The sequence below is a fragment of the Apus apus genome, chromosome 2, assembly GCF_020740795.1.
Source record: "Apus apus isolate bApuApu2 chromosome 2, bApuApu2.pri.cur, whole genome shotgun sequence".
NCBI lineage: Eukaryota > Metazoa > Chordata > Aves > Apodiformes > Apodidae > Apus > Apus apus.
Window position 1 is genome coordinate 26,632,001 of NC_067283.1, and position 26,453 is coordinate 26,658,453.

Here is a 26,453-nt window from a genome sequence, read left to right on the forward strand (position 1 = left end):
TTGCTCAGTTTAGTCCCATCAAAATCAATGTTCATAATCAGGATTTCCTCCCTGTTTTTAGGATAGTGATGAAGATAGAGATTTTGACTGCTGACAGGCAGAGCTGAATATATCAGGAGAGGAAAAGGGGATGGAGAAGTATATACAATGCCAGACCTGACAGGTGCCCATTAAGCACTAAGTCTCTCAGGTGCTATGACAGTAAATGAGAAAAACAGTTGAATTAAAGTTGATTAGAGAATATTTTGATTTCAGTTTCTTGAAGGCATGAGAATCCTAGGCCATTTCGGATCAGCATATTCTAATTTTATACAAAAACAAAAGAACCAAAACAAATATAAAACCTCAGCTCATTGGATTGTCTAACTTATAAATCACTTCAAGAGACTTCAGTGTGAAAGGTGATATGAAAGTGCAAGCTGTTAACCACCGTCACAGCTGACTGAGTGTTTTGTTTATTCTCTAACCAGATTCTGCTTCGGGAGTCTGTACCACAACTAATTAACCATAATGCTTTATAATTGTATAAACAGAATATATAATAGATTTGTATGATATATAATTAATTTTGCCCTTAAGGAAAGCTTTTGTAAGTCAAACCATTTGCTGTTTGAGAACTGCCTCTTTATGTTCTCTCTTGCAAGGCAAGTATATTTCCCTGCCAGCAGAGCTTGGGGAACATTCTAGAAAATAATGTTCATTAAGGCTGGCCAGGTGTTTTCTTGCAGGACTGACTACTGGGAGCCCCATCTCCGAAGCTGGGGTGGTTGCAGCTGCCTCTGATGCTTCCTTTATGCAGCCAACAGTGAGGAAAGGGGCTTCAGTATCAGAATTTGTCTGGTTTTAAAAAATTAAGCTCACTTGCTGTTGTCATGTAGTAGTAATTTGTTTAATCTTGAGTTTTGTCAGCCTTGCATTGCTGTATTTTTTGTGTATTAAATTCCAGGCCCAATTCCATCGTTGTTACTGGATCTGCAAGATCACAACAAACCCCTAAATAAACACAGATATTTTGTTTCTGGATTATGACCCATAAGTAAGCATAGCCTGATGTAGTCAGAGGATCATCATTCTCCCATATGGTGTTTGATGTCCTTGTCCTTCCTGTGCAAAAACAAAAAAAGGACACACAGGAGTGCACGTGGCCTGGGGGAATCAGACACCTGATTTCATTAGAAGAGGGCCTGCTTCCTTGAAGTGACAGAACAGGCAGTATCCACCTTTAAGACCTGTTCAAAAATGTGGAAGTGCCATGTCACCCTTACCTGGGGACCAGAACTGTGTGTCCTAGGCAGTGGCTGGTAGAGAAGTCTCAAAACACCAGGCTCAGCAAAGCTGATTCAGTTCTGTGAAAGACTCCATTAGACTGTTTTCAGGAAAGCCTGTCATGGGGTGATGCTAATCAGAGCCAGCAGCCACCCAAACACCCCAAGATGAGAAACTCCCATCTACCTAGTACTCTGCTGATGGTCTAGTTGGAGATCCCTTTCCAAGGACCACTGTGCCTTGGGGTGTTGGTTCACACTTTGGATACCTTAAATGTACATGATAAAAGAAGTTAATATGAAAGTAGTTGTTTGCTGAAAGAAAGGAAGAAAAAGGAAAGAAAGAGAAGAAAAGAAAGAAAGAGTGAGCAAAGAGCAGAAACCTCCCTGATCAAGCCACCACTCAGCTGAACATGAGGCAAAGGTTCACATTAAACTCCTCTGGAATGATAATCACACCCTTCCTCAAGCCTGACACACCACTGGGAGGATTATCTTTGCATGGCAGCCTAGATCCTTCTCACTGATAAAGCTGCTGTATCTGAGAAGTATTTGGCAGAACTGTTGCCATACACACAGAGGAGCCAACTCTCCTAACCTCAGAGCCTTGGTATGGGGAGTAGTCTGTATCAGCTTTTGTGCCCTCCAGATTGACTCTACTGAGATACAGTACACAGATACACAATTGACTCTACTGATGACCTATGTATCTTGTAGAACAAAACACACAACTTCCTTGGGGAACTTTGAGGTGGTTTTATATTAATTGGTTTCCAAACCTTTTGAAGTAACATTTTAAAGGCAACAAGTTTTTTCTTCTTCCATTTCTTTCCCACCCACATCCACTTCAGAATTCAGAGCTGTCTTCCATTTCCTTGTGAGCTAAGAAGTCACAAATAATGCTTTTTAAACTTCTTTACAAAATTAAGAGATACAGCTTCTTCTGCCCTTCCAGGATCAAATGCCCTTCTTCCTCCCTTTCTCTGTACTTCTTATGATGAGTTACCTCACCTATCGTCCTTTTTCCAAATACATTTTCTGTTTAAGGTTCCCTCTCATGTAACAGAGATAAACTGTCTGCTGGAAAAGCCAAAGTCATAACTTGGCACTACAGAAGAAGGTCTTCCCCTTGAGAGTTTTCCTCCTGGGATTATAATAACTGAACTATTACATCAAAGAGTACAGTTTCTGCATGATTACACTAATTTCAGCTGTTTATTTTAATGTAGTAGTTCTATCTCCACCAGTAGTCACTACACTGTATCTCCAGCATCAGAGAAATTATGTGTGCCTACATCTACCTGGCTAGCCAGTCCAAGTTTGCACATGGTAAGCTCAGAAATAATTTCTTCAAGTAATGTGTGGATTTTTTGGCATTTAAGACTCTGAAGAATCTGAAGAAATTATCCAGAAGACATACTTCATTTGAACTGCTCTGATCTCTCAAAGAGTTCTGAAATCTCTTTATGGGCAAATAACAAATATGTGTAGATTTGCCAAGTAACACTTTTCTTTCCAAGGGCCCATAAATCTCAAATTACTTGTGAGACTAATAAATGATGCAATAATGCTGTTCTTGATTACAGGCAAGACTATAACAGCTCTGACTGGTAGTGATTCCATAATTATGTTTGATTACAGTCATGCTCCTACTGTACCAATGCAAAGGGGTCATTTGTTGCCTTCTATCAGTCTCCTGGATTCCACTGGAGACCAAGAGGATGTCATGCCAGCATACACAGCTTACTCAGCTGCCTTCCTCAGGGCTTTGTCACTGAAGTGTAGCTTTTGATAGCAGGACCCTTGATAGCTGGGCATGCAAAATCTTGTATGGATCTGTAATTAAAACATGATGTAACTACATCAGTGATGACCACTTTCAAAGAGGATCCTGAACTTCAGCAACTCTTGAGGCTTCAATCTGGCAAATAAATTTTTACTTCACAGGGCAGGGACTAAAGTTACTCATGCCTTTACCATGTTACAATTACAGCAAGAACCAAAACAATGAGAAATAAAGAAAAACTATATCCGTAACATGCTTTCTATTCATACAAAACTTAAGAAAGGAAAAGCTCCATTAAGTCAAGTGGCCCTGCCTGTGTCTATGAACAACAACAACAAAAAATCATGCCTTACAATGTATTTTCCAGGGCTTTGTTTATTCAGTATTAAATGACTCATGGAATAAGGTTTCCACCTCTCCCTGTGGGAGATTATTCCAGCTGCTGAGACCTACCAGCAGTTGCCTTTCCTGTATCTCTCTTTTAATGATGCCTAACTTTTGAATTCTATTTTAGTTTGGGATGTAAAAGCTGCAAAGGAAATTCACATCCCCAAACCTGCTTTTAAATGCAATTAAGGCCGTGACATGAACCCACAAACCCAGGGAAACCTGCAGTTAAAGCAGAAATGCATCATATATTTCACTGAAATACCGTGCCACCTCAACAGCACACTTTTAAGCTGACTGCATGCTCCCTTGTTTTTACAGGCATGTTCCTCAGTGTTATGTAAATGCACTTTTATTGTATGCAAACTAGCATTAGGCAAACTGCTAAAGCCTGTTTTATAGCTGTCACACCAACAAGCCACATTTACAAATGAATATTTGTTCTAGAGGCAAATACGTTACCTACCATTTCATCTCAGTGCTGTGACTCTGCTCTGGACCCCTAACCTGTTGTACACACAGAAGCTCTCAAAATGGCCCACCCTTATTATTACAGAGTAGCAAACCCTAAGATTCTTTAAACAATAAATTTTATTCTTATTCTTCTTACCAGGCAGCAAAATCTATTTAACAAGAGAATGTTCTCCTGCTTTGAAGATGTAGAGGCAGCGTGTTTACTTCCCAGTAGCGGCTGTGGAGTCCACTGTGTCACTCAACAGCATCTCATTTGGCTGGTAAAGGAACAATGGTGACAAGCTCCAAATAAAGTTTGGTGCTATTTGTTGTGCCTAGGAAGAAAGATGGTGGAGAACAAAGCTTTATTTGTGAGAAAAAGTGAAGCAGGATAAATAGAGAGGTAGGACAAATCTAGGGAAAGATTCTTGGAAACGGAGGTTCCAAGCCCTCAGATTTGCCTTTTAAACCAGTATTGTCAAAATGTACCTTATTAACAACAGCACAAACCCAACAGCAAGGGCACTGGCACTGATAGAGACGAAATCAAGAAAACTTAATGGAAAGATGTCATGGACTCTACTATCAGACACAACTGTGATCATAACGGCTTCAAATCTACCTCGCTAAGGGGACACTGCTCATTTAAAAAGTAAAATGCCATCTAAATTGAAGTACTAGATGGCATATTTGTGCTTTCCTAATATTGTCAGCAAGGGAACTGCTCACACGAAACAGTATATTTCCTTTATTTTGTTTTATTTGGTAGGATTAGTAATAAATACAACAATATAAATATATTTGAATTGCTACTGGTATTTGCTTGCTGTTTCTGCCTTTTCCATTCAAGGTCCTGTTGCTCTACACAGAGTACTCAAGCTACTCTGAAAACATAATTTGTTTCCTCAAGATGGTCCTCTGATGTAACATGACCACATTTTACAAATTATTCTGGTTGGAAAAGACCTTCAAGATCATCGAGTCCAAGCATTAACCTAACCTTTCAACACCTCAGGTTATGAGAATAATTACCATTTTACACTGTTTCAGTCAGCTTCATTTTGGTCTATGGCAACCACACAAATAGGGCCCCAAGTGTCCTCACCGATTGCCTGGAAATGGAGTAAAGGGAAAACAAAGCTGCAAAAGCCCTCAGCTTCTGCTGTGAAAGGGCTTGGGCTTAGTCCCAGCTGTGCCAAACACATTTTTTTCCCTAGATGACGAAAGGGGATGGGGAAAGGAGATGGAGATGGTGATTGAGTCAAGTGACTACACTCAGAACAGTAACATAAAGCAGGGTTCCTGTCTAGAGAAAACTCAGCTTCTCGCAGGGTATGGTCTGACCTGGTAGACTTAATGGTACCAATGAAGAGAGAGAAAAACTTTAGACTGAATGAGGAGCCTGGACAGAAGAAGGATTGTTGATTTTAGCTGTGAGTTGAATGTTTGCCTTTATGTTAAACTAAATGCTTAGGGAATACATAATTCAAAACTCCCAAGTGGTTGGCCTGTTCTCCTGAAGAAGAGGATGTAGCAGCAGATGAGACAAGATTTTGTTAGAAGAAAAGTAATGGTGTATGGACAGGTTGGGGTTTAAGTGAGTTACTCAGTATCACAAAAGAACTTCTGGCAGACTGGAAAAAAAGACAGTTATCCTCAATGATATTCCATTTTCTTAAGGGAAAATCTTACGTATCTTATTCTGTCGTTTCCTGGTTTGTTCAGGATGCAGTCCTTCCTCACAGCAGCAATTCTGTGTACTGAATGAAAAACAGTAACAAATAATATTTGACTAAAAAGACAGCACTATAATCACTTTTTGCTGAAAGTTGATGCTAAAATTAATTATGAAATTTTCCAGTGTGTGAGTATTCATAAATACAAATTTGACCTAGTATAAAAAGTGCTGTAAGTGACCCTGAATGGGAAGACAGAAGTTCTGTGCCTGTCTCTACCTGCCCCATTCTGGCTCCTGATGCCCTCCTACTGCATTCCCAAATACTTTATTTCATTTTTTTTTATTTTTTTTTTACTGTCTTGTCCCATTTGTCACTCCATTTCAGCCAGACTTCTCAAATCCAACCTCCCTCCTGGTATGTGTCAATAAGACCAGCAGTGAAGATAATTACTTTCTATTAGCAGCCTTGGAGAGTTCAAGGGCACAATTGCAGGATAAGCCCTAAGAAGTCTGTGGACAGAGAGGACTCAACTGACCTGAGGAGACCATATCCACACCACCAAACATTTGGGAGCTATGAGAAGATGGAGCATGGCTGATGAAGGCAGTGTCCAGCTGTCAAAAAACCTTGTAGCAAAAATAATTCCATATATTTTGTTTTTCCTATGACTGGCATGTTCTAGCTAGAACTGTTTTAGAACTTGAAGAAAAGGCAGAATGGGCCAAAAACTAACCCAAAATCTTCACACCTTGAGAAAGACATTTTCTAGGAAAAGTTGCAATTCCTGCTTTAGCAGAGCTACTTACGGGCAGAAGGCAGTATTTCACATGAGGGCTCCATCTATGGGGTGGCACTCCTGTTTGTGTCTAGGGATGCTGCAAGGGCACAGTGGCCAGCTTAATTATTTAGACCCAGTTTTATCATTTGAGAGTTGCACCTTGTGTTGTTTGGGGTTGTTCTAGTCTTTGGCCACAGCTAATGCTTTCTGGTCGTCTCTTCCAGAATATTACTCGGATGTAAATACCTCATCTTGTTATTTTTCTCTTCCCAAATGTAGTATTTCCAATTGTATATTCATTACAAGTAAGTGAAACACAGGGAATGAATCTCAAGATACATGAGGATAAATGCATCCTTTCTCATTACTATTTAGTATGAAATGCTATGTGAAAACAGTCACAGAGGACTCATTTCTAAGTAGAATGGGCAAAGGACAGCAAAGAAAACATAGACTGAGGGAGATAAGAGAGAAATAAAAATAATTTTAATAGCAGGTATACTTACACACTGGGGCCTTACACCCAGGGAAGTGCCTAGAAACAAAAGATATGTCCAGAGTTGAAGAGCTTGTCCTCTCTAAAACCTTCAAGAAGAAACAGAGGATCAGGATTGCACTGTGTCTAGCAACTGTCTAAACCTTTTCTGTTTTCATGGCTCATGGTGCTCAAGTAAACCTGTTTGTGCCCCGAAAAGATGAACCCATTAGTAACTGATAATAGAAGAGAGGTGGTGTGTGTAGTTTGCTCCACACTTGCCTGTTGTTGCCCCACTCCTTGAGTTCCCTCCTTTGCTCCCAAACTCTTCCTGGGATGTATAATTTGCACTGCTTTCAGGATGCCTCTCCCAGAAGCTGTGCTAAGGACACCCTTGTCCCCCAAACAAACTTAAGTTTCAGAAATACCTGTTACCTCCAGTGTAAACTTCCCTAAAGCACATATCATCTGGCAATGTAGCTTCTTAAAATGGAAATCAGAAGTAAGAAACACCTCTTATGTAGCTTTTGAAAAGTTGTCACAAGGTATTTAGGGCAAACATGGGTTTTTGAAAGGTAAGAAGCAAAAACTGAGCTTCTATCAGAAACTCCATTTCCCCTGTTACATCTTCTCCTGTATATTATAGAGCCATGGTATTCCCTGAGGGAAGTACTCTGAAACCTAGACCAAAAACATAATGAAAAATTCAGCAGTTGGTAAACCACTTTAAAATAAGGAAGAATACTTTCTTCATCTCTTCTGAAATCAGTTTCCTGGGCACATGGCATGGTGTTGTTATGTATGCTATGTTGTATGCTACGCTTCTAGTTAAGAAAGGGATGAAGATGGAAATAAATTTTGGGGAGCAAAGTCTTTCCTGTACAGCTGTTAATATGTCTGGTAACAGTTTGACTAGAAGAGGCCTCAGTGGACCTTTTATTTTCTTTCTTGCTTTGAAGGCTGTGCAGGTGGTGTATCAGATCCATTTGGACTGCAAGGTTACAGCATGGTCCTCAGCTCATTTGGAAAGGAAGACTTGGTACTCTGTTTTACACTGCTGTGTCCTTGGATCGGGGGGGTTCTTTTTTATTGGGCTTGTGGGATTTTTTGTGTGTCACATGTTCACCTTGTCTTCATGCATGCATTCTTCCTGTCCAAATATCTCACTTCTTTTGATGGGGAGGAACATGACGGAATTACTTGCAGGAATTGTAGTGTCTGAACAGCTAAATTCAAGAGTTACACTAATTCATCTTTACCTTAACCTGATGTAACCCTGAGCACTGGCAGTAGCTGCAACGCATCAGCCATTGCCTTATTCAAAGATGCATCTTCTCTCCCAGCTGACACCAAATGATTTTCAGTCTATAAGACACTCCTGTTTCAGCAGTGTTATCCAACAAAGTTACAGACAGAGGAAAATGTGGCTATTGTTTAAAACACTGCTGATAACCAGTGTGGGCAGACTACTTCTACAGGTGAGTGCTTTACAGCCATTTTGATCCCAGTGCAGTGAAGCAGAAAAAATAAACTAAACAGACTTCATAAGCTGTGATTAAGCACAGTGTAAAATCCTTGGGAGAAAAGTCCCTACACCAGAGTTACACAAACAAATTTGGCTCAGGCTAGCAGGAAAAACAAAACAAACAAAAGATTTAAAAAAAAAAAAAAGAAGACTGGGTTAATGTAAAAATAGATGGTTGCTGATTTTTTTAAAAATTAATTTATACTAGTGGCTTTGTTGACTGAGCAGATGTTCACGTGGATGTGAGGTGTATTATTCCAACCCTTTCTGTAACAGAACCGCAGTGACTGTATCACATGGTGCCAGTGCAAACAAGGTCTCGTTAACAGCCCATGAATAGATGCATTTTCCTAGAACAGTTTCTCATTGGGACTATCGACTGGTTCCTGGGCTGCCAGGGGACAGGGGTAGGGATAGGTATGGACAGCTGCGGAAGTACAGAATATGTGTAGTTACCTGAAATCGGCTAGAAAGACAATCTGAGTGTTTATCATATGATTGAAAAAAGGGATATAGTTAATTCTGTGATACGTTTTCTTGATTAACGATTGACTCAGACAGTATCTTAAATAGTAGAACGTAGCTTGTTGGTAAACACCAACCATTTCTATCTATGCCCTGTGTCCTTTTTGTTCTTTTAAAGCCTTTAAAAGCCACGATGAAGCTGAGAGGCCAACACACTGAGCTGGCTTCCTGCATGAAGCAAGACTCACTGCAGTTCTCTTTCACCTCCTATTCACATTAGATACAACATAAACACTTCTCTTGATGGACTCAGCTCAACTTTTCTTTCTGATCTTATAACCGTTTATTTTCTTAGCTATTAAGCTATTAATCATTATTTTCTTTCTGTCCTATTCTCACGTTATCAGTTCATCTAGTAGGATCTCTTTCTCCTAGAACAAAAGGACTTTTCTTAATACCACTGTAAAACTTCCTTTTCCTCTTGACATTCTCTGAAAGTGTTTTTGTATGTACCTTAAGAAAAAAATAATATAAATATCATATACACTTACACAAAATGATGAAACTATGTTTAATTAGCATTTGAAGTCATCTTGATCTTTTAACCAAAGAAAAATTGTACAGGCTTGACCGTCATCTCTGATGGACGCGAATGAACTTCACTGCAGGTAATTTTGGCCCTGTTTCTGTGGCTTCCCTGCAGGGGAACGGAGGGAGTGGGTTAGGAGAGTAGAGTCTTTTGGGATTAGGGGTGGTGCAAGGGCCGGTTCACAGTAAACCTCTCTTTAGCCCTGTAACCCTGAAACTCAGGCGCACACCCTTGGTACCCTCCTCAACACACACCCGGGAGCTGCTCTCCTCCCTCCCACCCACCGCCAGCACAACCCAGCTCTCCCCATTTACTCAGCCGGGCGGGCTCGGGCTCCCACCGCAGCGTTTCCCGGAGGGAACCCACGCAGGGAACCCACGCAGGAGGCCATCTCTACCGGGGGGGCCCGGCGGGAGGCAGCTCTGCGGGGGGACTCGCCCGTCGCTCGGACGGGAAGGCTCGATCAGCACAGCGGCCCCAGCCCGGCCAGGCCGCCTCCGACAGCTGCCAACGCCACGGCCGGACGGCGGGGCCGCTCCTCCGGGGCCGCTCCTTCCGGGACGGCTCCGTCGGGGCCGCCCCCCCGGGCCCGCCCCGCCCCGCCCCCCCGGGCCCCGCCCCCTGCCCCGCCCCGCCCCTCCCGCGGCTGCCACATCCCACTTCCCTCAGCCCGCCCCACCCACCGGCGGGCCCGCCCCCCGCCGAGAGCAGCCGCCCGTTCATTGGTTGAACACCGAGAGCGACGGCACCGCTGACCAATGGAGGCTGAGGTAGTGCGGCGGCGGCGGCCAATGGTGGCGCGTGGCTGCCGCCCCTGCCTGTCGCGCCGGGCGCCGGGGCTGCGCGGTGCCATTCGCAGGCAGGGCGGCGCGGGGAGCGGATGGTGCGGGCCGTGGCTCCCGGGCGCTGGCGGGGGCAGGAGCAGGAGCTGGCTGCGAACGCATCCCCCCCTTCCCGTCCGGCCCGCTCCGGCTGCGTGCGCCCTCGCTGCTCCCCGCCGCCGACCGCCCCGAGCCGGCAGCGTTGTACGATGTGAGCGGCCGCGGGGCTCGGCAGCGCCCCCGGTGCCCACGACGCTGGGGCGGGCAGCGATGGCCAGAGCCTGGCGTGGGAGCAGCCGCCGTCGCCGATAGGAAGCGCCGGGGGCAGCTGGGCAGGCGGCGAGGAGACTCCCTCGGGCCGTGAAGCGCTTGTCCCGCCCCGCCCCCTCCCTCCTTCCTTCCCCCCTCCCCTTCCCCCGCGGCCGGTGCATGCGGGGCGCCGGGGGCCGAGCTCGGGTCCCCTGCAGTCGCCGGAGCCAGTGACCCTCCGCGTACTGCGCATCCCCGCCATGTCCTCCTCGTCCAGCTCCTCGCAGACCCCTCCGTCCCACCACCAGCCCCCGCCGCAGAGGATGAGGCGCGGCGCTGCCGGCTCCCCGACGGCCGCCGGCGGCACGGCCGGGGGCTCCGGTAACGGGGCCGGGGGAGGCTCGGCGGGGACCAGCCGGCTGCTCCAGCCCATCCGAGCGACCGTCCCGTACCAGCTCCTGCGGGGTAACCAGCACAGCCCGACCCGCTCCCCCTCCGCCTCGGTGGGCAGCAATACCGGGCCGGGGGGCGGCGGCGGGGGTCGCGGAGCAGGCAGCCCGCCGCCGCCCAGCGCGACGCCGCCGCTGGCGGTGGGAGGCGGTGCGGCGGAGCCGGGCAGGGTGAAGGGCAGGCAGCGGCGCTCGCCGGAGAGCGGCGGCGGCAGCAGGAGGAGCAGCTCACCTGAGAGACGGAGCCCCAGCTCCCCGGTGTACAGAGGTAAAGCACCGGGACAAAGCCGGCGTCCCGCTTCCCTGCCCCCCGCGGAGGGTGCGGGCCGGGCCGGGGCCGCCCTGCCTCCAGGCACCCCCGGGCCTCGGCGCCCCGGTCGGGGGGAGGGTGCACCCTGCCTTGCCCCCGGGCCCGCGGGGTTGGGAGCCCGGGGGTCTGCCGGCCCGGCAGCCGGGAGCAGACCCGCAGGAACCTTAGAGAGCGGGTGAGGGTGAGCCCCAAAACACCCGCCCCCGTTGGAACGGGGCAGGTGCCGTGCTTGGGTCTGCGCTGCCAGGAGGGCAGCTGAGCGGGGGAAAGTGCCTTCCCCCGGGGAGGGGGGTTGAGCCCTTAAATGTCATCCTCCTCCTTGGGCGAAGTGGAGATTCAGCTTGGGAAAAACACGCCCGTCCTGCCCCCCCGCTGCCTGCCAGCCCCGGCATCGGGTCGAAGTGCCCGCCCGGGGAGCGGGGACCAGCCCCGCCGCCCTCGGGGGGCCGCCCGTGGCTGCCCCGGCCCCGCCGGGCGCCCCTGCGGGGGGAGCAGCCGGCGGCTCCGGCGGCAGCAGCTCCCCTGCTCCCTTCTGCTGGGGGTGGAGGTGGAGGTGTGCGATGGAGGGAAGAGTCTAAAATTAATCCGCTTCCCTGTCTACAGGTGTAACTATTTAGTACGGGTTGTTAATGGGTTAGATGTATATCTGGGATGTCACAACCCAGTTCTTCGGTGTGTGTTAAAACCAAGCCTCAAACGTGCTTCCTTTCTGCAAGGCTCGATTTCTTAAAGACTCGTAATTTTGTAACATCTGAGGTTGAAATATGTAATGTTTTCAAGCACAGACTCCAAAACACCCGTGTTGAGGTGCTTAAAAACAAGTGACACAGTCTGCCTCCTCACGATATTTAATACAGAATTCATTGAGACTGTAAAAAGGAAAATCAACCCAATGTAGCCAAAAGGCCAGTGAAGTTTAAAATGTAAAATTGATTCCTAGCAAGTCCAGCTTCACCTGCATCAGGTTGTCTGTTAAATTATTGAATGTGTAAAAGTGGCAGTGGCCATCTTAACTTCCCCCCTCCACCCCCCTTCCTCCATCACTTTAGCAGCTGAATGAATCATTCTAAATGCACTTTTAGCGTTATCCCGCTGCAGCTATCAGGTATTGCACATCATCTCCTTTTGGGAACGTTTTATGTGGTTCGGTACCCCTTGCTTGTTTGTCCTCTTCCTCAAGTCTTGCTGTGTTTCATTTCTGTGGCAAGCTGTGGTCTGCGTTGGTTGCCAACGTGTTGTGTAGTGGTGGAATCTGTTACCTTCTCCCCACCCTCCCTTTCAGTTTTAATGTGTAGTAAAACCTTACAGTCTGTAGTATTTGTAACTCCAGCAAATCTGTCATCAGAACAGTTCTAGGACATGGGCAGCATTTTGCAAATGAGCAAAGTATCACTGCCAGCTACGTGTGGAGTTAATTTACCCTAGACAGTATTTGCGCTTATGCAGATGACCAAATTGGTTGTGTTATAATTGGAACAGAGATACATCATAACTTGTTTCTCAAAAAGATCATCTATTTATGCACAAGTTTTTGCCTGCTTGAAGATGGAACTGGGCTTCAGTGGGTCTGCTTCATTCAAGCTCTATTTAAAATGTTAAAGATCCTTTTTTTCCCACTGTATGAAATACTAAATGTAGATTTCCTTTTTTTTCCCCTTTTTAACCTTTGGAAAAATCTAATGGGAAAGTAGGCAAAAAAAAAAATAAAATAGGCGCATATGCATAGTGATGGTGCTGCTGCTGAATACTGTAAATTATTTAATTATAGGCAGCTGGAGGAAAACATTGTAGTGGTGCAGTGTATAAAGGTCTACGCTGAAGTTGTAGTGAAGATGGAGGAACGTGGGCAATTCCCTGCAAGCAAGGAAAAATACTGCAAAGCTGTGAAGTATTTCATTATTATGTACAAATTTTTTCTCGGAGAGGAAGTTTTAATTTTAGAAAGTGGTTTCAGTTGTTTTCATCTGTGGGCTATTTTAGCCTTAATAAATCGGACTGTAAATTAGTACTGAATGACGTTCCATCATTCAGCTTGTCTGAGCTTGCCTCACAGTGAACCGTGTTAGCAGCATACACGGCTTGATTCGGTTTAATGACTGCAATGGATAAAATCACAAATGGGCCGTCAAGAAATGCACCCTGTAATCTGTATGCACCGCGAGGAATTTGTTCCCCCCTCCTCCAGGTCAAGCCAGCTGCTGCTGCAGAAGCTGACATCCTCTAGCAAATCCTGAACGAATGAATGAAAACAACGTGATCGCCCTAATAATGACCACAATTGCACACGTCAACAGCTTTATTTTAGCGAAATACAGGCACCATTTTCCAGCAGGGGAGGGCAATAAGATACCTTGTTTCTTCAGTCTTGCAAATGAAAAAAGGTTACCACCCCCCCATGCGCCCCCTCCAAACCTAGAGCTGGTTTTGCACAATTTGGAATGTAGTTCCATGCTGTGGGGCAGGATTTTGCTGGTGTTTCCCTGCTTGTTGTTGATGATTATGATGTATGGATACTGAAAGTGATGTTTATAGTCTATATGGGGATAGTAGTATACAGAAAATTGATCTCTGAACTGGTGGACTGCTGCAGTAATAATGGAGGACTTGGGAAAAAAATAGTGTTCTGTTTTCAAACATGGACCGTCTTGCTGCAGCTTGTTAAACAATGTGCTACTCCAGCTATTTATAGTTGTTATCAGTATTGAAGTCTTGGGGAAGTGACTTGATTAAGTTTTTTTGTTAGTTTTTCAAAACCATTTCCCACTGCTGTAAAATGTGAGTTTAGGCTCTGGGTATAATCCTGTTGTTTTCCTCACCAGTGCGGGAGATCGGTGTGCCTTTGGCTCTGCAGTCTGACTTGGATTGTTTCACGAATGTGCTTGTGCTGAAGGCTGTTTATGATTCTGATGGATAGATGTTTTTCTCTTCTTAAGACACCTGCCCCTTCATCACCTCCTTTCAGCTTTTTCCAGTGTAGATTCCTTGAATTGGCTATCCTCCTAAGCTGTTTTGTCGTGGATATTTTAGTGATTTGCCAGAGGTTCTTTTTATAAAGGAGATTTCTTCTGGAGTGAAAACACTCCAGCTTTGAGTCTCTACAGGTCAGAGCAACTACCACTGCAGGCGTTGACATCACTATTACATGAATGAAAGTAGCATGCTCTGTTTCTTCTCCCATCATGATCTTTTCTTTCCCTTCTTTCTAGGGGGCCTTAATTGTTTTTGTTCTGCAGCAAAACCCTGGGTGTTTAGAACTGAAACTTTAAGAATATGACAGTATTTTCTTTAAGTAAATTTGGGGATTCGTAGTTGTTTGGAAATCATCAATGCCTGTATTTACATTTTTTTAGTGTTGATACTGCATGAATGAGAAATCATGAATGCTAGAGACTGATTTAAACGTGCTGAAGAGGAAAAAAAGGGGAGAAAAGTGATATTGTAGGATAAACCTGCAGTGCATATCTACTCCTTTTAAACATGCTTATTCCTTAGTAGTAGATAGGTTTTTATAGCTCGTATTCATGTTTGGAGAGTTGGCAAGGTAGAAAGTGTCTGGCTGAATGCAAGAACATTGTTTTTCTTATATCTGACACATCTCTGATGGAATAAATGTAACATCAGCAGAATGTGAAGCTGCGTGGTTTATGACAAAGGACATAACAATAATAATACTAATTCAGAAAACCCTTGGACAGGTCAAACAAAATGTATTCTTGGCTTGTGAACATTTATGTTTTACAGAGAAAAAACAAGTTGTTTTCTTTCTTGCCTTACCTGGATAAAATCAGTAGTTTGTGTAAAGTAGTTTGTATAAATATGAGAGTGGGTTTCCTGTTTAGTTTGTTTTTTCACATTGTATGTGATGTTTTGTATACAAGGAGAGTGTAAATGACTTCTATAAGATTCAAGCTCAATATTGCTTTCATCAAATACTTTGGTTTGTTTAGTGCTAACTCTTGAGAGTACTGTGATACTAAGCTTCATATTTTTCTAACTTTCACTTGCATAGTGCGTAGTACAAAGTTTTTTCCATATAAAATTTTGGAGGTAAAGGTTAGTTTTAAGGACATCTGAAAAAATACGTAATCAATTTGACTGTTAAGGGTTCCAACTGTCTTTTATTTCCCAAAATAACTCTTGAAGTGTTGCCAACATTAATAAGAGAAAGGAATTAAAAAAGATGCAAAGCAACTGCATAACCCAGTTCCGTGTAATTAGTATGTATAACTGTTGTTATGCTTGTAAATAAAATGCTAGGAGAGTAATACAGTATTGCTGATCTCTAGTCTTGTAGGGGATATCACTATTTAAAAAAAACAGCATTCAGACTTCAAAAGGTAGAACTATTTTAATATCCTGGATTCATGCCATCCAATATTTTGGCATAATAAGCATTTATGCCAGAGATCAAGAAGATCTTTCCTTTATTTCTAACAAATGTAGGTAAGGAAGTAATTTTTGTGACGCTTCCTATTTCCTGATGCCTGAATAATAGCAGTATTCCCATAATTGTATGTCTAAAACAGTTTTGCTCCAGCCTTGTCCCTCTCTCTTCCCAAAATAGCTTTCATTGGAAGATAATATGATGAAATAAAATACACTGGCTAAATCTGAACCAGTTGTCTTGAATTCAAAGGCTCTTTAGCTGCATGTTTTAACATAACTCTAAGTGAGAATAATAAATTAGATATCCAAAATAAATATGCTTCATAAGACAAGCTAATTGATCTCCTTTCAGGTGGTAAAACAACTGCAGGAAAGGAAAATATAAAGGTGTTTTCTTCATTGAACTTGAATGATACCGTAGTAAGGCATTAGCTATTAAGGAAGCACCCCCTGCCCACATGGGAAATAAAAAAAACAACTTATGAAGTATATGTATATCTATTTTAAATCTCTACCTGACCTTTAATTCATATTATTTCAATGTAAGCAAGTATTAGTGTGTTACATATGGCCAAGCTGAAGTTACTTGCCAACATCCATACATAGTAAAACAGAGGCTAATACTGACATTTGTTCTCTGAAATTGATAGTTCCTAGTTTTTGTCCTTTTCTTTGCCATGGTGGTGAGGTGAATGGAGATGTTTAAAATGTATCTTAAAATGCTGGGAGGGTAGATCAAGGGACTGTATCTTAGAATCTTGCAAAAAGAAAGTCACTGTTTGCCAAGTATAGACTGATACATGAGTTGTTGAGCTTTGATATATTGCTAAAATTCATACTGGAAACCTATTTATTTTTAAGATGGGATTTTTGCTACTACTTTAGAGATCATCATGAAAAAAAACAAACAAGAAAAAAAGAAAACTGATGTGGTAATTCTGAAATTTCAGTTCAACCCGGACTTGAAAACAATAGTTGTAATAATGCAAAACCTATTAAAGTATATGCTTCGTAGTGTTTCAGTTTGTGAATATTTTAAATACTTTTTAATGGGAATTCATCACCTGGGTAATTACCTTCATCTGAAAAAGGGAATAGTTTGGGGTTGTTTTTCCCAGTGACAAATGAATGTTCCTGTTTAAATCAGTTGGCAATATCTTCAGTAGAGAAAAGCATTGCCAACACTTGACACAATGGTTAGTTCTCCATGCATATGTTCAAGAAAAGTTGTTAATATAGTAGGGTTTAAACATCAAGTAGCATTTTGGAAAAGTATCTTATTCATGGAAGAAAAGACTCTGTAGTAAAGGCATAACTCAAAAATTTTGCTCAGGACTTGACACAGCTGTCAAGTTAATGATCATCATCTTGTGTTAATGCTTATATTTAAATGCATTGAGTTCTCTCTCTTTCAATGCTGACTCACATGTAAACATAGTGCCTAAACAATGACTTCAGGCATTTTCAGGCAAGTAAAATAATATTTACATCTCATTGTTAGAAGTGATACATGCACAGCAACTTGTCAGCCTGAGATCTCCTTTTCCTTCATGTCACCATTTTTAAGCAGTGAGAAATTTCAAAATGAAGATAATTGGAGATCAGAGTGAAGGAAAATGGGTGTTTGTACTTAATAACCTAACTGTTACATTTTGAATGTGTATTCACTTCTTTCCACAAATCAGATTGTTCTTCAGTTACGCTTTCATTTTTCTCCTTCTGATTTGGCTCCAGCACTAATTTGTATTATGACTATTTTTGAATCAGAAATTAAATCCTAAAGCTTGAAAATAGTGAGTGGGTAGTGAAAAGGATCACAATTTGTGACTTCTGCAGTATGGATACCACGCAGAGTATCATGATACGGTGTGTAATATCAACCCTTTTGAATGGCGAGTCAAGTCTCTCCAACTCTTGTTTTTCCAAAGCTAGGATCTCATCCATGGAAACACTTGCCCATAGTTGAAACTGAAATAGGCAGGCTTTCTCAGGAACCCTTTCTGCTTTAGCAGCTCTGTGAATAGGAACTTAGGACCAGAGCTGTTCTTTTACATGGTTCCCTTGGACTGTCTGATGGTGACTCTGCTCAGACTATGTCTTCTGCTGCTAGTAAGACAGAAGAGGGCATGTCACCACTGGAAGGTTACCTAGGGGAAGGAAACCTAGCCAGGCCAAGTGGGGCCATGCTGCGAGTGCCCTCAGCCTGTTCTTTCTGGCCTTGTAATTTTGCCTCTGCCCTGGGCCTGTTCATTTCTCTTCTGCACCTTCCCTGCTCTTTGGTATCTGCACCAACTGCTGTTGCTGTATGCTGCAAAACTGTTGCTTATCACCCTGTTAAAAACATTTTTTTTTTTTTTTGGGGGGTGGTGGGAACCAGGTGTGGGTATCCATACTCAAACAATAACTGTTTTCTATACAAAAAAATTTTAAACAGAGATTATTCTAACCAATTGGTGTTGGGTCAATGGAATATGGTTTTGATGGAAAGCTTTAATTTTTTTGTAGTAGTAGATCTCTTAGTTAGCTTTCCATATTAGCTGTTGCTGCTTTGGAGACAATATGTACTTCCCAGTAGGTCACAACAGGTTTCAAAACACAAGTTCACAACCTTAATGCAAGAACTGTATTGGCTAGACCTTATTTAGTGGTCCATGTGCCCTAACAATAAATGATGTTACAGATGTTGGTGTTTATAAGGATTTAACTTTCACTGCTGCTAGTGCTGAGGAGTAGCTGTTTGTAATAGGTATTAGTCTCTGAATCAAATACAAATTAGTGATTAACAACACTGGTTCCTATATGCCACTTGTTTTGCACAACTGGAAACTGCTTTTACCCAAACCACCCATTTTGTTACCTCCTCAGGAAGGATATGTCTTATATTTTGCTCATAAAAGTGGTGACTAAGAACATTATGATAGCATTTTCATAATGGTTTTTGAATAATCTAAAATCCACTGTAGACTATTTTCTTCTCACTTGGCCTTGAGATAGTTTGTACTGGAACAATAATTTAAGTGTCTCATTTCTTCAGCAGTGTGAGTCACCTGTTTGAACAAGGTTAGCTTCATCCTCCTTTCCACACTCTCACCACCAGGCATTAAGCAAGTTGTAAACACACTTCTGAATATCAGGATTTAGCACTCTGGCTTGACTGGTCATCACAAGGTCACAGGTGTTCGTACTTCAAACTCAATCTAGAAACTAATTTCTGTAGTTACATGCATTTCAATATTGTTTTAATAAGTATAAATCTGTCTTTTGGAAATGTTTTCTGTAACAGTAACAACTCAGCTGTGAACTGATGAAATGTGTGGCAAAATAAGTATTGTTATATCGTGTGCCTTTTAATCTCTGCTGTTTTGGTGTACAGTGCCTATTCTGGAGTTCTGATAGAAATACTTTGTGAAAGTTGGCTAGCTAGATTACCTGTACATTTACATTTTTTAAAAAAAGCTCCATGGTTGTAAAAACTGAAACATTTTAATATAGATGCTGAGGCTGCAGTACTGAAAAATTAAAAATCAAAACTCTAAAAAAATTGTTGACTTATGTCAGCATTTGGAAACCCAGCTGTGATTTCGAAATGTGTTCTTATCTGAAAACAAATTCTGGTTATTCAGTACTCGATCACTAGCTAATTCTTTTAATCTTAGTCTCTAGAAATTAGCCCATAAATACAAATCCCACTTCTTCAAGTATGACATTGTCAGCTATTGACTCTTTTGGAGTAGATTACCTAAGTACAGGAATAAATGCATAGGCTTTTGAGCATATGGCCTCCAAGGCTATAACAGTACAGTTGCTTTCATTAGATAAAGCATTGTACCCATGCTGAATCAGAAATGTTGCTGGATAAACCTTGAAAATTTTGCTCCTTGGTCCCAGAACTTGGGCCACTGACACACAGTATGGAGGAGCCAGTGAGCACCTCTTCAAGACCTGTGAGTCTCTGTAGGTATTTAATGTGGTCTTACTACCACTTCTGCATATTGCAGCAGAGCTTATTAGGCCAGCAGGACTAGAACATGCTGATGATTATAGCAGGTATCAGTGTGGTGTGGTGTGTGCTCTGGAAGGGTTTGGTGAGTGTGGTTCTCACACATTGAGCCAGCTTAAATTCAGTGCTGTGTGTTAGCTAATCAGTCTAGTAGAGTCTGGAACACTAGGAAGTACATTACAAAACCCAAGTGGCTTTGCAGTGTTGACTCTGAGCAGTTAGGTGTTATACCTCTCTATCCCGTATGTCATATATAATTCAAAATCTTTGTTATACATGATATCTTAACTTTCCATTGTTCAAAGTAATGGAGAGTTGACTTGTTCACTAAAAATTAAACCCAGGTTTATGCTGAGTGTCACGGAACAGACTTTGAACAGTGTGACTCTAAAAATATCAGTTAACTGCTGAAGAATGCAGAATAAGACTTAGGTTTACACAGTAGCTGGGAAGTTGCCAGGTTAAAGGAGAAGCTGTCTTCACAGGAGTGAATTTCAGTTAAGGTCTTCAAATTTTCATTCTTAACTGATAGCTGTGTTTGCCTAATTGTGGCTGTTGATTGTGCAATACCCTTACACATCCTTTCTCTCCTACTCTGATTTCTCTGGTATTTCACCTTCAGTGGCTCCTTTGTTGTGCCTAATACCCTGCCCTGAATAATCATCTTTGTAGTGTTTTCTTCCCCCACAAAGAAACCATAAAATACATTTTAAATACTTAATGTTCTTTTCAAGGGGAACAAGAAAAGGTCCTAATCTGGTGGGCAAAAATTTATCATGAGCAAAAATGTAATTAACTCATGCACATTCAAAAGTAATGTGTTTTTGGGAAACTTCCATACAAGGAAGTGACTGGAGACACGTATTGACTTCAGAGTGTCCACACTGAAGATCCATATAACCTTTGAGCATAACTGTTAGAAACAGAGAGACTCGTGGTATCAGACTAAGTGTGTTTTATGGAAGTGTGCGGTCCATATATTGCTTAAAATATTAACTTTGTGAAATGGTTATATTAATCTGTCTTAAGTTCTTACAAAGAAGGAACTAGCCTATTGCAATTATTAGAGTGTCATGATTTTATTTAGTGGTTTGTGTAACCTTTAATACAAAGTTGGAGGATACAGAGAGATCTTTTGATTGCAAGAAATTATAGTAGAAGCTTCATTTGGCCACAGTGAAGATAGAAATTACCAAATCTGACAACTCAAAATCTGGGAGAAGCAAGAGAAATTGGTATGGTGGCACTATATAGAAAATAAATAATAGATGTCTTGTACAGCTAGACCTTCTATAATTGTGGAAGTTTACATGCATATACAGCAAAGCAAAAAATCCTACATAGTGATATGTTCTAAAATTCATAAACTTGAATTAAAAGTTCAGATTTCAGAAGGAAATAGTTTGAAAATTTGGCTAAATAGAGTTATTTTGCCTTGAGTATGTAGATAATCTGTTATAATGAAAATTATTAACACTATTAGAATCTCTAAACATCAGAAAAACTTAAGGATGTCATCTGATTGCATGGACTTTGTAGCTCAGTAGGCCACTAGCAATAAGCAGAGAGCCTGCATGAAAGAGCAGGAAGAACTGAGGAAGGAACATCATATTACCAATCAAGAAGGGAATCTTAGCTGAGAGTTGTTAAAACCCGAACAGACTTGGACTTTGCATGTTTTAAGAGAGACAATAAAAACATGGAAGTAGAAAAACAAGGAAAAAATAGTTGCCACTGTTCAGTACCAAGAAAAGAGATTAAGAATGATCTGAGATTGATTTGCTGAAATGTATGGTTTCAAAGTCGACTCCGCAGGAATACTAGCAAAAATCTCTCAGGAAATAGCACAGATATTCATTTAATGCTTTGTGCTCACCAGGATGAAGTATAAGGAATCAACTTCAAGTAACTGCAATGATTTTTAACCCAGGAAGATAGAAAAAATTGAAATTCTAAGGGAGAGTGTAATTTCAAATTAGGAATTACCAAGACTATGATAAATACAGACTGCAGATTTTAATGAAGTCACTTCAGTTATCTCCCTTGCAGTATTCAAGAAGATCCCACTCAGAAGCTCACACTTACGTTCAACTTTCAAAGACAATCTTCTGAATAGGATGTGACACCATTTGAAAATAGGTACCTGAGTATAGCAGAGATGATGCTGATGTTTTTAAAATATGAAAAATTTTGAGTCCAGTTCTAAAATGTTGAGATCCATTGATCTAACTTCAGCTATAGATGAAACTTTAGAAGAATTTCTAAGGGTTGGTGGAAAGCAGCAAGGAATGATAAAGTACAAAATGAGCTTTCCAAATTGTGTCATGCTAACTTGGTGGTTTTGATAAGAGAACTGATTCTCTAGACAGGAAGTAGATCTTATCTGCTTAGGCAAATTTTAAAATTAGGGTGATGAAACCTTTGATTAATTGAAAGGTTTCATTCCTACACAGGAAGATTATGCAACAAGATTTGAAGGACCTTGGGAAATGAAATAATTTTTGTAAGTGTGATTTAAAAGTGAAAACTGGAGGTTTACATATGTGAGGTTGTACTAGAGCAGAATATAATTTCCTTTGAGTAGGAACATGTAATTTAACAGTGCTGGAAGGTGGAGTTGGGTGATGGTGGAATCTATAAACTGCCAACATGAAGTAACTGAAAAGGTACTGGGCACAGGTCATGTCTTGTAGAAATGAGCAACCTGCTTCATAGGGGCCTGCTGAGACAACATGGGAATACTGCACACCTTTGTGGTGTTCTGCAGTGTAAGGAAGGTAAAACCAAACTGGAGTAGACTCAGAGAAGGACAGCTAGGTTAGGAGTTTAACCATGCAAAGATAACGGTCTGCTTAGAATAGAACTAAAATTGCTTTCTCTTAATCTAGGTGAGTGGGGAAGGGGATGGAAAGGTGAGAAGAAAGAACTCCCAAGTTAGTGCTGGGACATGAAATGGGTGGAATGGTTTGAGAATTTAAATGATTAGGTGGAAAACAGTGAGAAAGGTGGAAACCATAAGAAAAAAAGTCTTCCCATAAAACTTTTACAGTAGGAATCAAGGGGGCAAAATATGCAGGTGCTGTAACAGTATGCAGTCTGTTTTTAAGTGGTTATATGTGTTTTATGAGTGACAGTTGAGAACTGGGCTCCTGATTTAGAAAGTTGTTCCTAGTCCTTTGTTTCTATGACTTAAATGATAATGAAAAGATCATTTATTTAATCAGCAAAGTTGGCCAGCCTGATTTAAGCAATCAGTTTTTAATCTGGTTATACATTTCTATTTTTCAGTATGTTTTTCAGACAAAAAGTAGTCTTGTTTTGTATAATTAGCTCAAACTAGGAGAGTGCTTTCTGTTTCTAGTCATTGGTGATCATTAGTATGGCATTGCATAGCCTACCATGCATTGATTTCAGTTCTTTATGGATTTTGATTGTGACAATGATGAATGATGCCTTCTGATTTTTCAAGTTGTTGGGTTTTTTTTAATTCACAATGATGTCCAGCTGCATTTTTGATGGAAAGTGAAATTAGATTAAAGGTGTACAGAACTCTCACTTTTCTGCAATGTTTTGTTAAGTTGTGTTATCGTTATAACAAAAAAAATCCCTTCAGAATCAAGTTTATTCAACAAAGCTGGTACTATCTTTAGTTACTGAATTAATTGCAGGTACTTATAATTTGCTTCAAGATTTTAATTATTAATACAATGGAAGAAAAAAAAAAACAGCTTTAATGTTCTTCTTGATTCCCAGTTAATTTCTCAATATTGGATAAAATTATCATTCAGCCGATCTAAATTAATGAACAAAAAGGAAGATAATTCTCTATGCCTGCAGGAGTGCACAGTAGTTAGTGGTTGGTTGTGTGTGTCAGTGTGCTCTTTTTCTCGAGTATTTATCTGCTGAGCTCAAATAATATTTAAAAAGGTTTTTAAAGTAGGAACATTTTGGAGATACTTTATTTAGGTATTTTTATAGTGTTTTAAGTTTGAAGTTATAACCTGGCAAAAATCTATTCTAAAAAGGGTTTGGAACTAGTGTTTTACTTACCTGGTGCCCTGTTAGAGTGTGAATGTTTAAGTTGCTTCTGTTGAATAAAGCAGGCTTTTGTGATAGTAAATGCTATGTCTTTTGTATACAGGTCCTATACATGCCAGCAGTAATCTTTGTTAGAAGAATAACTTAGTTTTGGATGGCTGAAACTTTCTTCCTTATAGTTTGTTTACTTTTCTTACTGAGACTAGAGCATTCTCTCTGTGCTTGATCTCTAAGGATAAAGTTGATTTTAAACAGGGGAGTTTTGCTGTGAGCAAAATCTGACTTTTGAAAGATGTATGTTGTCACATTTTACTTGACCTGTAGTTGGATGGAATAGGGACATGAGGCAAAGACCATGTGTCAGCACATATGCAGAAGCAACCAAGATTTTGAAAGTGAGCTGCAGAGCCAATGGAATTTGTGTGCCTCCAGATTTATCCATCTTGGTATCTGTAGCCTCGCTCTGAGCACTGTGCCTTTCTGTGCACTTAGGAGAGAAGAGCTGTAGGTCCTTGAAGAATCATGCATAAAACCTCCTTGATGGAAGGAAATGCCTTGATCTACCTTCTGGATTCAGTGAATAATGAGAAGACCTCTTCCCTTTCTATGTGGCTTAGTAATGGCTATTAAAGATATCTCAATATGGTTGATTCTCAAAATCATTACTGTGGGTCTTTTTCTACACTTTCCCTTTGAAAGAGTAAACCGGTTTTGTTTTGTTTTCCCAATATAGCTTACCTTTTGTATCTATAGACTTGCTATTCCTTGCAGTTCAGTTTGAATGCTTGTAAGCCCCTTCTGGTGCAAAACTGTATTTGCCCTGACTGCCAGACTATAAAATGGTGTTTGTGGAAGACTGGTTCCCCCCCACATCTTTTTTTTTTGTTTCTTTTTTCTTCCTCCCCTGAGGACTGTTTAATGTAGAAAGCACATAATTTATGGACCTGGATCTCTGATAAGATCGCAGGATCTCACGAAGAGAACTGCTTTCTGTTTGTCCAGTTTAGCTGTTGGAGTCTTTGTTAGATTACGGTGCTAATCTGTGCCTTTTTTTTTTTGTCATTTCGATGTTATGGATAATGAGAAGAAATTAGAGTGGATCATGTCAGTCTGTTATGAGTAGTTACTTCAGAATGCCATTCCCCTTCATATTTAGTCATCCTCTGTCTCAGTTTCTAAAAACAGAAACATGGGAATAGTGTCTGAAGTTGACACAACTGAATCAGAACCAACATGGTGCTAATGAAGACTGTATCAGGACACAGTATTTTCAGTGATATATCAGAAGGTAACCTAACATTGCCAGCTCTTGTTATGAAGATCCTTTTGGTAGCAAAACACTGTATTGCATGTTAAATATTTGAAAAAGCTAGTATTTTGCTTTGTTTTAAGCTATTAAAGAGACTAAGCTGTTTAATTTGAAATTACAGAAGGAAGACTGCAGTAACTTTGTATTTTTTTCCATTCAACTACATATTAGGGTGTTGAGTTCTTTAAGTTGCTATTTAAAATCCTGTTTTTTGTTATTTTGTATGAACAGTGTGTGGCAATCAGTATGCTCTTTGTTGTTCTGCACCACTCTGAACTGTTAATGCAGTCATTCAGCTGCCTTGCAGATTGGGTCAGAAACAAGTCTGTCAGTCACTGGCAACTGGGAAATGTCTTTTGAGCCCATAGATCTATCCTGTGGAGTAAAACTTCTAGGGACCCCAAATCCCTTGTTAATCCTTTCCTTGAGAGATCTTGGCTCCAGTTAGAAGAGAAAAGCCTTCCTGAGAATGAAGATTGAATTTTTTTTTTTTTGAGTGGTCTCTAAATCCCCCATTATTCAGTCTTTTTCCTCGCAATGTCATAGAGACAAATTCTGCAAATCAACATGCACCAGTTTGTCCATCTATCAACTTACTCAGAGTAGGAAAGACCAATCCAGTGTACATTCAGGAATCAGTACAGTAACACTATATACTTGCTTAAAAAACAAACAAAAAAATCCCAACAGACCAAAAAGGCAAAAACACCTGACCATACTCCTCAGAGAGTGTTGCTCCTCTTCTATCTGAAAAGTCTACTTCTGTAATACTCAATCATTTTCCAAAGCAAGCAAGAGCAGAAATACCCATTTTCTTGCTTGTAGAAGGTGCAACAGATGAGCAGACTTTTGACTAGACTTGTGTGGGGCATGCAGCAGCAGCCACTGCTGTGGTAACCATGGCCTAAGTGCTGGGCCATCATTCTTAGTAGTTACTGTGCGTCACCATTCCTTAATATTCAGCTTTCAGTTCTGGTTTATGATTTCCCAGGCTGCCTTCCTATGTACTCTGTTATTTAAGAGGCATTCACAGAGTCCCTTCTGAATCATTGGTTTTGTAGATTGTTGTAATATTGTTGTAATCTCTAGTAGGAACGTCCTAATGTGATATAGTTTCAGCATCTCCTTTGAGCCAGACCACTTGAATTCTGACCTTGGGACTTTTGAAAGATTCTTAAGCAGACTAGGGTATCCATCAAAGTGAGTCCTTCCAAGAGCCTTTAGTACTTTTGGAGAAGATTCTTTTGAAGTTAGTATTAATTTCCTGGGTTAAATTTGTAACTCTTTGGGAACGGATGAGACTTGAGCTCGGGACTCATTTAACTAGTAGTTCGGAAGGTGAGCCAGAAGGTTCTGCAGTGTTAGCAACTGAACTGAATAGAAACAACAACTCATTAAACATTATTGTGGAATTTAGTACTGATATTTCATGGTGTCATGACTTGGCTGTATTGGTAAATAGTTTAAGTTATACATGAAATTTCAAGAA

At 41.3% G+C, this 26,453-nt stretch overlaps 1 protein-coding gene and 2 long non-coding RNA genes across 7 annotated transcripts in view; 1 reads left to right on the top strand and 2 right to left on the bottom strand.

Moving 5' to 3' along the window:
• Nucleotides 1-1,993: 1,993 nt before the first annotated feature.
• LOC127381183 (uncharacterized) lies at nucleotides 1,994-6,928 on the bottom strand. Its single transcript, XR_007888665.1, has 4 exons — nucleotides 6,855-6,928; nucleotides 4,924-5,651; nucleotides 4,049-4,226; nucleotides 1,994-3,101 (listed from the first exon to the last, which is right to left on the bottom strand). It is a non-coding gene; the product is annotated as an uncharacterized LOC127381183 (long non-coding RNA).
• Nucleotides 6,929-9,370: 2,442 nt separating this feature from the next.
• LOC127381489 (uncharacterized) lies at nucleotides 9,371-9,922 on the bottom strand. Its single transcript, XR_007888732.1, has 2 exons — nucleotides 9,717-9,922; nucleotides 9,371-9,510 (listed from the first exon to the last, which is right to left on the bottom strand). It is a non-coding gene; the product is annotated as an uncharacterized LOC127381489 (long non-coding RNA).
• A 664-nt stretch (nucleotides 9,923-10,586) lies between these two features.
• GLCCI1 (glucocorticoid induced 1) overlaps nucleotides 10,587-26,453 on the top strand; it is a 57,704-nt gene continuing 41,837 nt past the window's right edge. For all 5 annotated transcript variants that reach the window (XR_007888582.1, XM_051610340.1, XM_051610342.1 and 2 more), the window contains exon 1: nucleotides 10,587-11,189. Coding sequence is in view for 4 of the 5 variants with exons in the window: in XM_051610340.1 (XP_051466300.1) it covers nucleotides 10,733-11,189 (457 nt within the window). In the remaining variant the exon portion in view is untranslated. The remainder of the gene's footprint in view (nucleotides 11,190-26,453) is intronic.